The sequence below is a fragment of the Erinaceus europaeus genome, chromosome 9, assembly GCF_950295315.1.
Source record: "Erinaceus europaeus chromosome 9, mEriEur2.1, whole genome shotgun sequence".
In the NCBI taxonomy this organism is placed as follows: Eukaryota; Metazoa; Chordata; class Mammalia; order Eulipotyphla; family Erinaceidae; genus Erinaceus; species Erinaceus europaeus.
Window position 1 is genome coordinate 75,224,160 of NC_080170.1, and position 13,898 is coordinate 75,238,057.

Genomic DNA, 13,898 nt, shown 5'->3' on the forward strand with positions numbered 1-13,898 from the left:
CTTAGTCAATAAATGATAGTTCTCTTTCCTATGTCAAGTGGAGAAACAATTATAAAAGCTAGAACCCCCACCTTCTGCACCACAAAAAGAATTCTGATTTATATTCCCAGTGAGGGAGAAATGATAATGGGAAGATGACCAGAGGGCTCAGAACTCCAACTCCATCAGGAATAGGAGAGAGAGGAGGAAAAAGATAGGGACATTTGGATGTAGTAATAGGTTTATGTGTGACTTGGAAAGGAAGAGAAGATGAGACCTAAAAAAAAGTGGTGAATATATATAAATATAGAAAGATAATTGTATAAATAATAGTTCCTTTTGAGAACTGTTGTAGCTTACAATGGAGGGATTGGGGATCCAGAACTCTGGTGATGGGAATAGTGTAGAATTGTACTCCTGTTATCTTGTAATTTTGTAAATCAATATTAAATCACTAATAATAAAAAAAGATGAAAAACAAAAAAAGTGGAAAGGAAAGAGTATATAGGGAAGTGGGAGAGCCAATAACTTCTATTCATGAGTTTGTGCAGCCAGGGAGGTAGCCAAGTGGATAAAAGTTCTGAATTCTTAAGTGTGAGATCCTGAGTTCAATCCCTGCCATCATATGTGCCAGACTGATGCTCTAGCTCTCTCTCTCTCTCTCCAACTCTCTCTCTTAAGTAAATAAACCTTTTTCAAGAAACAGTTTGTAAGATACTCTTTGGATTGACAGTGAATTTGATCATTCTAGGACTGTGAGTAAATGGACAGAACTGAGGGAATGAAGAAATTACCTCCAAGGGTTTGTGAGACTGCCAATGAACCTGATGCCAAGTGGGCCTTTCCAGTTAGTGTCAGGTTCCCATGTTGAGTGCTACTCTCTGTTTCTCCAGGTGTGATAGCAGAGTGCCCCACTTCCCCAGAAGTGATGCTGCGGTTGGTGAGAGATCTCAGTGTGCGCTCTCCAATTCCAGGGAAAGTAGAAGTGTGTGGACTGTGAGAAGCAGCTCCAAGTGTCCCCTCCGATGTCCCCTCCTCCATGTCAGAATTGAACCCCAGCTCAGGATCTTCTTCAGTAGCTATAAGAAGATTGAAAGGGGGAGAGGAGTAAATGCACAGCTAGCACAACGGCATTGTGCAAAGTCTCAGAAATAAATTTCACTTCCTCAACTACCTTTGATCAAATGCTTCCTTTCCTTGCATTTTCTCAGGGTCTTTCTCTAAAACTCACAGTGTGGAGAAACAAAGTCTGTGTGATTCTTGCAAATGGTCTCAGTGATTGAAATCTTGAGAGACAGAGCAGGGGATATGTACAGGGAATCTAGATTTATGGGAAGGTTTATTACTTCAGCAAGCAGGATCAATAATGTATTTCTAGTTTGTGATACATAATAAATAGAGTTTAGTCAGTGAAATTGGTAGTGGCTGCAGGGGAAGTAAGCAGTGGGCAACAGACCGACAACTCTACTGTGGCTTTAGACTTTTGACAAGTCCCAAAAGGAAGAAGCACGTTACTCAGAAGGGTTTTTTGTTTGTTCGTTTGTTTTTATTATTATTTTTTTATATTTATTTATTTTACCTTTTGTTGCCCTTCTTGTTTTTTACTGTTGTTGTAGTTATTGTTGCTGTTATTGATATCGTCGTTGTTAGGACAGAGAGAAATGGCTAGAGGAGGGGAAGACAGAGAGGGAGAGAGAAAGATAGACACCTGCAGACCTGCTTCACCGCTTGTGAAGCAACTCCCCTACAGGTGGGGAGCCGGGGGCTCGAACTGGGATCCTTATGCCAGTCCTTGAGCTTTGTACCACGTGCGCTTAACCCGCTGTGCTACCACCCGGCTCCCGTTTTTATTATTATTATTTTTTATCTCCTGGTAGGACCAGTGGTAAACACATCACACAGTGTCTGTCATTTTTTGTTAGAAATGGTAGTCAGAAGGTAAAGTTAGGTTTTATTTTTTTTAGCATGGTAGTCAGAAGGTAAAGTTAGGTTTTATTCATTTAATTATTGTTGTTATTGTTGTTGCTGTATGTGGTATTAGGACACAACAGTATTATTCATAATAGCAAAAAAGTGGAAACAACCTATACTTCCATCTACTGAAAAAGAGGGCAAAAGGGGTCCAGGTGGTCAAGGAGCTTATACAAAATTTTACTAGAGGGTCCAGGTGGTGGTGCACCTGGTTAAGCATTCACATTTCAGTGCCCAAGGACCTAGGTTCAAGCCCCTGGTCCCTCTCAGGGGGAAAGCTTCACAAGGAGGGCTGCAAGTGTCTCTTTCTTTCTCCCTATCTCCCCTTTCTCCCCTTCCCTCTTAATTTCTCTCTGTTTCAATCCAATAATAATTTTTTTAAATAAAATGTAAAAAAAGGAAAAGAGGACAAACAAAAGTGGTTATTATCCATATTTCATTCAGTTGTAAAAAAAAAGAAAAGCTAATACATGTTAACAGGGTAAAATTTATTATGTTAAATGAAAAAATACTAGAGGCTATATAAACACTAAAGGCCACTCCATATACATGAAATTTATAGAACAGGCAAACCCATAGGAATAAAAAGTAAATTAGTGGTTGTCAGAGGTTGAGAAGATGAGAATGGAGAATGACCACTGATAAGCACTGGGCTTCTTTTTGGGGTGATGATAATGTTTTGTAATCACATAGTAATGATGGAATTATAAAGCTCTTGTGAATATAATACAAATTATTAAAGTATACATTTTAAGTGGGTACATATACAGACTATGAATTGCATTCATCAAAGTTGTAAAAGAGTGGGGAGGGTCTGGGGAGTTTCTCTTGATGAATGTCCAGATCTAGGTGATCTAGTACTCACAAAAAAGTGATACATTCACCTTCCAGAATCTGTGTGATTGAGATATATATGAAGGTATGGGTGACCACTGGGAGTGGATGTATATGAACAGAAAAGTCTATAAACTGTGTGGGTGGCAACAGCAGCTTCCAAGAGGCATACCAAAATGAAACAAACAAACAACAACAACAAAAACCTGAGAGGCACAGATATAACTGAACCAACCAGCTAGAAGAATGTCCTGGGAATAATGGAGCTTGAAGAGACTATAGAACCATTAGGAAAATTTTACTATTTTAATAAAATAAATAATTAATTTATTAAAGAGACTACAGAACCACATTAATAAAATTTTACTAGACTACAGAACCATTTTACTAATGGTTCTATAGGTATATAGATATATAGATATATATAGCCTCGATATATCACTGAAGATCATAAGCCTTGTCGGCCCCCCTCCCCTCCACTGGTCTTATTCAGGAAGTGAAGACTCACTTAAATGTTTACCATGTGGTGCTGAGGAATCCAGGCTCTCTGAAGATGAAGACAGAGACTCAGCGGATGGCTCAGAGTGGCTGTCATGCAACATTGTGCTACTTCCTCTTGACAGTGGGGCAGATGCTGAGAACTGGGTCAAAACTGAAGAGTTCACAACTTCAGAATAGGAAGTAGAACTTCCTGTCACATTTGCAGATGTTTTACTATTGAGTAAGAACCAATGTGTTGTGCTGTCTCCACCTCTAGCCAATGGGACTGATCTAGACACTGCTGCTTCAGATTGTGGCATTCGATTTCCATTTTCTGCATCAGAGCTATTAGCAAGCTGATGTCCATCTGAGGCTATATGGTATCAAAGAAAACATGTTTTGATGTGACTGTGAAAGAGATCCCTCCACACCCAAATGTAAGTTTCTCTACAGAAGGATATACACTTTGCAGGGGCCTTGCATAGGACTTATTACATGACATGCATTTTTACATTCTAAATAATTATTTCAAAACTCTCATATGTCTATAAGATAGCAAAACTGAAAATAAAAGTTGGTTAAAGGCAGAGTTTTTAAATAGCATGTGCAAAGTTGCAGGATAACTTTCAGGTTGAAGTACTTTTTCTCCCCATGCCCAGCCCCCCCCCCCAAATAAAAAGGTAAGGGCCTAAGTGTGATATTATGTCCAAGAAATATGTTAGGATTGAACTGAGGACCTCATGCTTTAGAGTCCAATGCTTTACCCACTGCACCACCTCCTGGACCACGTCAGACACACATTTTAAAAACTTTATAATTAATAAAAATTATTCTAGAGGCCAGCGGTGGCGCATTTGGTTAAGCACACACATTACAGTACACAAGGTCCCAGGTTCAAGCCCCTGATCCCTGCCAGAAGGGGGAAAGCTTCACAAGTGGTGAAGTAGAGCTTCAGGTGTCTCTCTGTTTTCCTCTCCTGTTGGGAACATGTGTAAGCCTGATAGAGCTTAGGGAGAACCACCCCCATCTTTGGATGGCGGTCTGAGAAGATAACCTCTTGGTAAGTCTCTCTCAACCGAGGTGAGCATAAGGAGGGAAACTCAGACTTGGTTCTTTCCTTCTTGACTCTCAGGCCCACAGATACCCCAGTACTTCCCTCCATTAACCACAGGCCACATGGCCGCAGATTCACTTATTCAAAGTCACCTTCTGATCACAGAAGAACACACCTTATCACACATTTCATCACACACCTCAGACCCCAGACAAGAGAAATTTCAAACTATATGGCTTTTGATATTCATCTTCTTTCTGTCTCACCCTACGGGTTTAACCCCTATGCTTCTTTCAAATACCTTTGGATAATTAAGTTGCTTGTGTTATGGAGAATAACTGTCTTGTATCTCATCAATTCCTGTCATACCATCCCCCTACCTTAGGGGCATGCTGACTGTTAAGAAACCTGTAATTTCTGTCATATTTCAACAATAATTAACTTCATTGCTTTTCTATTTAACTCATGTCTACTTTGCTAATAAAGGGACTCTAGGATTCTGGGATTCTAAGGACTCAGATTCTAGATTCACGCTAAGAGTCCCCTGGTGTCTTTTACTTCGTGTCACCCCTGTCGTAAGCGAGGAAGAACCAGCCCGTTACCTTTCCCCTGGAGACCACCCTGCCGGAGGAGGAGAGAGACACCCCGAAACTCTCCCTCTCTATCTCCCCAACTCCTCTCAATTTCACTCTAAAAGAAAATATCCTAGGGAGTTATGTGGTAGTGCAGCGGGTTAACTGCACATGGCACGAGATGCAAGGACCCCGGGTGGAGCCCCTGGCTCCCCACCTGCAGGGGCATCCCTTCACAGGTGGTGAAGCAGGTCTGCAGGTGTCTATCTTTCTCTCCCCCTCTCTGTCCTCCCCTCCTTTCTACATTTCTCTCTGCCCCATCAAACAACTACAACAACATTAACAACTACAACAATAAAACAACAAGGGCAACAAAAGGGAATAAATAAATTTAAAAATAAAAAAGTTTTAAAAACTATTCTAACTGTGAAGTATAGCAAACAAAATAAACTATAGCAGAAAAAGGAACTACTTTAAAATGAGGAATTCAGGGAATGATTTATATCTTCACATCTTGCATTATCAAGAAATCTATACATGAAATAACTGGTACCTATTTTAAAGAGTAAGGTACTTTGAAGATATTGCAGCCTGGTGAACAACACAATCAACAGGGATAGCTCTAACACTTAAGTCTCACATCTGTTATGAGTGTGCTAAATGGCAGTGTGTTCATTACTTAAATCCTCTGAACCTTGTAAAAAAAAAAAAGGTGGGACTGGGTGTCAGCACACCTGGTTGAGCACACAAATTGTAATGCTCAAGGACTCAGGTTTGAGTCCCTGCAGGGGCAAAGCTTTGCAAGTGGTAAAGCAGTACTGCAGGTGTCTCTCTGTTTCTCTCCCTATCTCCTCTCGCCTTTATTTCTGGCTGTCTCTATCCAATAAATAAATAAACAAACAAATAAATATAATAAAAAGTGTTTTAAAGGCTTTTAAAAAGGCAGGAGGAAATGATAGCTATCTGATATCTAATGACCTTCACAAGGCTCTTCTAAGGATGGCAATTGGAATGCAATCATGTGATAGAGATAAGCTAAAAAAAGATGGTGTCATCTAGGAACACATTGATCTTTAAAGACTGCAATGGTCTCGAAGAGATTTGCTTAAGAAGATTCAACCAATTTTAACTTTCCACAGTAGAAGACTGAGTACTTACTTGGTGAATCATTTTGCCAAAATTCTGAGACCTCAGAAGACGTAAAGCCAAATCCATTTTCAGTGGATTCCTCATTTCTTAGATTCCTGATTACTCCACTTTTGCTTTTCAATTCTGCTTCAGAGGGTGAAGAATGAGTTGGTACTGAAGTTTCAGTGATTTCAGTATCCTTAGGGAAATGCTCTGTCTCATTTAAAGGTTCCAGACTGTCAGCTAGAGACTGGAACATCCCTGGGACAACATCAGGTAATGTGGTGGCAACATGTACACTCTTAGTCTGCCTGGTGAAGAGACTTAGGAAAGCAGTGGAGTTGTTTAGATTCTCCATACTTCCAGAAGCTGAAATGGAAGAAAAAAAATGCTTTAGGACTATTCAGGGGGTAAGGAACATCAGAATACATCTATAGGTAAATACAGTTTCTTACATGTATATATAGAGTGGACCTAAGACAATACACACTTTTGACTCACTCACTCACTCACTCTCACCACCTCTTACATTTTTTTTATTTTTTTACATTATCTTTATTTATTTACTGGGATAGAGACATCCAGAAATCAAGAGGGAAGGGAGTGATACAGAGAGAGATACCTGCAGCACTGCTTTTCCACTTGTAAAGCGTTCCCCTTGCAAGGGGGGACCGGGGGTTCAAACCTGAGTCCCTGAGCACTGTAACATGTGCACTCAAGCAGGTGTGTCACCACTTGGCCCCACCACCTCTTAGCTTACAAAGTTATTAAGTTCTGGAGCAGTGATATCATTCTCCAAACAAAAGGAAATCTGCTCAAGTTAGAAAGAAGAAAGTGCTGAGACATTGTTTAACTTGGTTTTTATAAAGGAAGGCAAAACTTCTATTTTTGAATTCTACCTTACAGGTATACATAGCAGGCCACTGTGATATATGCTAGGTTTCTGCTTTGTCTGAAGAGTAACCCTTTTGTTCAACTGCTATTACAGATTAAAACCCAATAGAAGACATGGATTAACGTGGAGCTGTTCCATGAATGCTGGAGTAGTGCTGTAGTATTTCCACTGCCCCTTTCCTCTCTTTCTCTCTTTCTCTTTCTTTTCTCTCTCTTGCCAAATTGAAAAAAAATAAATTGGGTTCAAGAGACAATATGATGGTATCCGGTATGGCGCTCCCCTTTTCTTTATATATTTCTCTTTCCTTTTCTTATTCTTTTCACTAGGGCACTTTTCAGCTCTGGCTTATGATGGTAATTGGGACTGAACCTGAAATCCTGAAACCTTAGGCATTTAAGTCTTACATGATTGAGCCTCCCACACCCCACCTCTGTATTAAAAAAAAATTGTCAGGAAGGGAAGAGGTAAAGTCAGAGTTCTATCTTTCAGTTCTTTGTGTCCAAGGACTCTTACTGCTTTATTTATGTATTATCAAATCACCTGTGTTTCTCTGAAAGATAACTAAGCTATGGTTTTTTCATATGTACATTATAAAGAACTGAAACACAAGAACTTGGAGAGAAACAAAGAAAGAAATCTAAGCTATCACTCAAGGCTTTGTGAAAAATATGAGGCTTATTCTGGGGATGGGTGGAAGAGAACTGTGATGGCAGGTGCAATGTGGAACTAAACCCCTGCAATCTCATGATCTTGTAAGCCATTATTAAAACTCTTTCTCTGTCTCTCTCTGTCTCTCTCTCCCTCTCCCTCTTTCTCTCTGAAATTGTTTTATTGTCATGGGTAGCACAACAGACTTTCATGCCTTAGGCAAGAGAGGTCCCAGGTTCAATCCCTGGCACCTCCATATGCCTGAAAAGAGCAGTGCTATGAAAAAAAAAAAAGACATTAGACTTTTCAAAATGACTCTCGGGGGTTGGGAGGTTAAGTGCACAGGACGCAAAGCACAAGGACTGGCCTAAGGATCCCGGTTCGAGTCCCTGGCTCCCCACTTCCGGGGGGGGGGGTGTCTTTTTACAAGTGGTGAAGCAGGTCTGCAGATGTCTATCTTTCTCTCCCTCTATCTGTCTTTCCCTCCTCTCTCCATTTCTCTTTCCTATCTAACAACAATGGCAGCAATAACAACAATAATAATAACCACATCAACAATAAAACAACCAGGGCAACAAAAGGGAAAAAAATAGCCTTCAGGAGTAGTGGATTTGTGGTGCAGGCACCAAGCACCAGCAATAACCCTTGAGATCAAAAAAAAAAAATACTCTCAAGCTACTTATTACTCCAGTGGTCTCCTAGAAGATCAAAACTCCAAGTTGGGAGTAGTTTTTCTGAAGAAATGATGGTAGGCATTAGATAACTGTCATAGACTTTAAGAACTGAATCATACACCATTAGTAAAAATGTATAGTCTGATCTGTAGAAGTATTAGTAGCTTACTGATAGCTCCTTCCAGAAAGAACTTTTCAAAGGTCTAAAACGTAACCTCCATAAGGGCATATTGAAACCATTATTCAAAATGGGAATAAATTACAGGAAAGCTTGCAGGATATGAAGAAACACTGTAGACAAGATTCAAAGGCAAAGGAAAAGAGTATTTTTCTTCTTAACTCAAAAGCAGTAATTAATATTGTGTTAAGAAAGACTTTTAGCTACTTTTTATAACCCAGAAAACAGAAGAATATCATGTTACATGGCTCTTTGAACATCCAACCCATGTGCAGTTGTGACCAAAAAGCACAAGTGAGTACTAAATATATAGAGAGGGGGTTGGGCAGTAGCATAGCAGGTTAAGCACAATGTGGCACTAAGCGCAAGGACCGGCGTGAGGATCCTGGTTTGAGCCCCCGGGTCCCCACTTGCAGGGAAGTCGCTTCACACAGGCAGTGAAGCAGGTCTGCAGGTGTCTATCTTTCTCTCCCCCTCTCTGTCTTCCCCTCCTCTCTCCATTTCTCTCTGTCCTATCCAACAATAAACGACATCAACAATAACAATAATAACCATAATGAGGCTACAACAACAAGGGCAATAAAAGGGGGTATAATGGCCTCCAGGATCAGTGGATTCATGGTGCAGGCACTGAGCCCCAGCAATAACCCTGGAGGCAAAAAATAAATAAATAAATATAGTTAGAGATAAAGAACACAGAAAACAAAATGGTTCCTCTTACAGACCATACATACTAGGAAACAACTTGCACCTTTGGACATGGGACCTTAAAGAAGATAAAACTGAGATGTAGGCAATCCACAGAACTAGCCACTGAAACAAAGCAATAAAGACCCAAAACACAGAAATAGACTCTCAGGCCCATCCATACTTTTAAAAACAAAAACACAAACACATGGGTGTAGTGTAGAACTATATCCCTGTTAGCCTATAACCTTTTAAATCACTAATAAAATTTATTTTTAAAAACAAACAAGAAACTTTAGTATTTAATATAAGTAAAGTCTAATGTAGATATGCCTCCCAAATCCATAGTCAACTACTTAGCTTCTTAAGCCTAACTTAACTAGAGTTATCATCCATGTCCCCTAAATTTTATCTTCATTATGTTGCTGAGTGTTCTTTTATTCAACTTAATTTACTTCACTCATTCAATAAGAATTATATTGAACCCAACCAACACCATAGTCCTGTTTGGAATAAGGATTTCAATGTTCTCAGTATCTGTCTAGCAAATAAAGGACCTCAAGAGTATAATCACAAAAGTCACAAATGCTGAAATTCACAAAAAGAAAATAACTACTGTTCTTGACACAAAGGTTTCAATGGAACATTGCTTCATTATCACATCATTTTCATCACAAATAAAACTGCTATTTACTTACCAATTACAATGCACCAGCACTTTATATTCACCTTTATAAATTGTGTAAAGTGAAGACTTTATGCACTTAATTTCAATTAGTCCTCCCAGTAAAACTATGAAGTAATATAAAGCTGATACTGCTCTATCATAATCATTATCATTATTGCCACCAGGGTTATCACTGGAGTATGGTGCTTGCGTGACAAATCTACCACACCTGGAGGTATTTGAAGTATTTCTCCTTCCTTCCTTCCTTCTTTCCTTCCTTCTTTCCTTCCTTCTTTCCTTCCTTCCTTCCTTCCATCTCTTTCTCTCTCCTTTTTTTTTTTATTAGACAGAAAAAGAAATTGAGATGGGAGCAGAGTAGAGAGGAAGAGAGAAAAAAGAGACACCTGCGGCACTGCTTCACTGCTTATGAAAGCTTCCCCTGCAGGTGGGGACCAGAGACTTGACTCCTGATCCATGAGCATAATAACATGTAAGCTCTACCAGGTGTGTCACACCCAGGCCCCAAGCTTATGACTTTTAATAAAAGAAGATGTTTTGTCAAACCAACTTACAATTACCACTGATATTACAAACTGAGCAAAATATATTTAGGGGAAATTTATCATATTCCTATTCAGTAGGTCAGCACTATTGCTTATTTAATAGTTTCCCTTTCTTGCTCATTTCTTCCCTTGAAGCAACAATTCAAAAATGGGATGTTCATCCATTTAAGTAGAAAAACAAGCCAAGTTCACTAATTTTTATAGCAGGTGATAGAACAAAAATGCCTACTAATCTGGTAAAAGTATGTGAGTCACTTTCCTTTTTTTTTTTTTTTTTTTTTGCCTCCAGGATTATTGCTGGGGTTTGGTGCCTGTACTATGAATCCACTGCTCTTGGAAGCTATTTTTCCTATTTTGTATTGGATAGGACAGAGAGAAATTGAGGGAAGGGAAGATAGAACAGGAGAGAGAAAGACACCTACAGACCTGCTTGTGAAGTGACCCCTCCTGCAGGTGGGAAGCCAAGGGTTCAAACACATATCTTTGTGTGGGTACTTGAGCTTTGTACTATGTGCACTTAACCCAGTGCACTATGGCCCTGCCCCCTGTGAGTCACTTTCCAATCACAAAACAAAATACTGGAATGTCAAGTATGCACTACAATGTTCAACCTTAGCTTGAGTGCTATCTAGAACTTGCCAAAAGCCAGTGGAAGCAGTTGATATTTGAGAAAGAGATGCTAAATCTACAGCCTCTTAAGCTATTTATGTTCTCTTCCTTTGCAGAGTTAAATCACCACAAAGCAATTTACTTGGACCACATGAGATCATCTATCCCCAAAATATATTTGTGGGCTGAGACCCATTATTATATCCTCAGCTCCTATTGAGAATCTTATATAAATATTCACTTTTAAAGAACACTAGCACAATTTACATAAAGTAGAAATTCAAGGCATTTCCTATTGTGATCCTCAATGTTATTTATATACGTGCACCTCTTTAAATATACTACATATATACATATACATACCCTTATACTTACACCTATGGGTGAAATTGTATGCTTTCTTTATCTGACAACAATCCCATGCCCCACCCAATTTCCTTTTGTGCCCTGGTTTCCTGGAAGCTCAGTACTAAATTTAGAGCTCAATTGTAGCCACTCTCACACAATTCAACATACACATATCTCTTTCCGCCTTCATAAGAGAACACTTTTTCCTGTTAGTTACTTTACTTATTTTTTCCTCTAGTAATCAAATAGAATGTTCACTATAGAAAATATGGGACGTACAGAAAGATATTATGTAGCAAGAAATTAATTTCAAATGGCTTCTCATCTCTTCTTTTTATTTTATTTTATTTTATTTTATTTATTTATTCCCTTTTGTTGCCCTTGTTGTTTTATTGTTGTAGTTATTATTGTTGTTGTCGTCGTTGTTGGATAGGACAGAGAGAAACGGAGAGAGGAGGGGAAGACAGAGAGGGGGAGAGAAAGATAGACACCTGCAGACCTGCTTCACCGCCTGTGAAGCGACTCCCCTGCAGGTGGGGAGCCGGGGTTCGAACCGGGATCCTTATGCCGGTCCTTGTGCTTTGCGCCACCTGCGCTTAACCCGCTGCGCTACAGCCCGACTTCCCACTTCTCATCTCTTCTATAAAAACTGATTTAGCATTGGGCTAGGCCTGCTTTAATGCACACACATACTGACATACAATTTATTTTTGGAAGCAGATAATGTTGGGTTACAAGTCTTGGAAGAAGCTGTACTGCATACCTGTTTCTGTGTAACAGAGCAAAGAGTGAAAAGAGGCACAGAATAGAAAGGCTGAATGTGGGGGCCAGTTCGTGGCGCACCTGGTTGAGCACACATGTTACAATGCTCAAGAACCCAGGTTGAAGCCCCTGGTCCCCACCTGCAGGGGGAAAACTTTGCAAGTGGTGAAACAATGCTGCAGGTGTCTCTCTGTCTCTCTCCCTCTCTAGCTCTCCCTTCCCTCTTGATTTCTAGCTGTCTCTATCAAATAAATAAAGATAATAAAGATAAAAATTAAAAAAAAATAAAGGCTACATGTGTCTGGAATGATGGGTCCTGGAACTAGAGAGGATCTTTATAATCATGGAATCACTGCATATTCTAAGTTAGCATCCTGTCTTTCCTGGGACAGACTCCTGAGTGGCCATCCTGGAAATGACCGAGTGATGAATTTCACTATTCTGTTGGTCTGTGTACCAGGACTTGCACTGGGTTTCTCATTTAATAGTGGATGGAGAGACCAAGTGTGAACAGACACATGCACCCATTTCCTTAGCCCCTTCACTTCCATTCTACACAGTGGCCAGGTGAGCCAAGTGATTCCCAGCTTGCTCCTGGCAAGCCTGGCAGCTCTCTCAGAACTTTCCTGGGCACTTAGATCTCCAGTAACCCAAGGTCTCTATATCCTGTAGGCAAAAAAGAATAGTAAAATCTCAAGATTTTTTATGTAGAGGGAGCTGGAAGTGTACCTGAGGTCTATTTAATAGTTAGCAAGTACCACTCCAATCTTGAAAATAAAAACAATACTTAATTTCCCAAGTGGCAGCAGATGCTAATGCATGTCCCCACTGCTTGTCCACAGACAGAAGAGGAAACTGGTGGGTGGATCCATATATTCCTGGATGTCCGGCTATCTTCCCCCAGTTAGCAGCACTCAAAGTCCTGTCCAAAATCCAAGAGAGTGGTGATACTCTACCTGGGACTCAGATGGCTTACAAAAATAAACAGACTAACAAACAAAAACCTCAAAGAGGGCTGGAGTAACATGCATAAGGTCTTGAGTTTGTTCTGACACTGAATTAAAAAAAAAATGGCTCAGGAGGCTAGAAGATGTCACTTGATAGAGTGCATACTGTACCATGCCTGAGGACCTGGGTTCAAGCCACTGACCAGCATATGGGGGAACTTGCAAAGGAGAAGCTTTGCAGGCAGTGAAGTGGTGTTGTAGTGTTTCTCTCTCTCTCTCTCTGTCTCTCTCTTTTTCTCTCTCTCTCTCCCTTCCTCCCTCCCTCCCTCTCTGCTTAAAAAAACAAGCAAACAAACAAAAAAAGAGTCATCAGGAGAAGTGGAATCATACTGGCTCAAAGAGGAAGGAAGGAAGGAAAGAAGGGAGAGAGGGATGGAGGAAGAAAGGAAAGAAGGAAGGAAGGAAGGAAGGAAGGAAGGAAGGAAGGAAGGAAAAAAGGAAGGGAAAAATACTCAGATGGCAAAAAGTTTACTCAGTGTGCTGTTTTGCCATGTGAGTTGCTCAGATTAGAGCCCACTCCTTACTGCATTGGAGGAAGCTTCAGTATTGTGGTTTTTCTCCTTCCCTTCCTCTCTCCCTTCTTTTCTCTGCCTCTCTGTCTATATAGGGAAAAAAGTTACCCCAGAAAGGTGAAGCCTTGGTGCAACAACAAAAAATTACTTAAAGAATATGAGATGCATTAGCAGGCTCCACAAATTAAAAGTATCCTAAAAATATTAATGCTTGGAGCCAGACGATGGCGTACCTGGTAAAATACATACATTGAAATGCACAAGGACCCATCCCCATTTGCATGGGAAAAGCTTCATAAGGTGTCTCTCTCTACCTCTGTGTCTCCCCTT

The 13,898-nt window shown here is 40.1% G+C and overlaps 1 protein-coding gene across 5 annotated transcripts in view; it reads right to left on the reverse strand.

The window, feature by feature from the left end:
* HEG1 (heart development protein with EGF like domains 1) overlaps positions 1-13,898 on the reverse strand; it is a 134,705-nt gene that overhangs the window by 79,183 nt on the left and 41,624 nt on the right. For 4 of the 5 annotated variants that reach the window (XR_009551639.1, XR_009551638.1, XM_060198204.1 and 1 more), the window contains exons 4-6: positions 6,049-6,387; positions 3,293-3,637; positions 774-1,058 (exon numbers count right to left, since the gene is read on the reverse strand). Coding sequence is in view for 3 of the 5 variants with exons in the window: in XM_060198204.1 (XP_060054187.1) it covers positions 774-1,058; positions 3,293-3,637; positions 6,049-6,387 (969 nt within the window). In the remaining 2 variants the exon portion in view is untranslated. The remainder of the gene's footprint in view (positions 1-773; positions 1,059-3,292; positions 3,638-6,048; positions 6,388-13,898) is intronic. The other variant, XM_060198205.1, reaches the window with a different exon arrangement.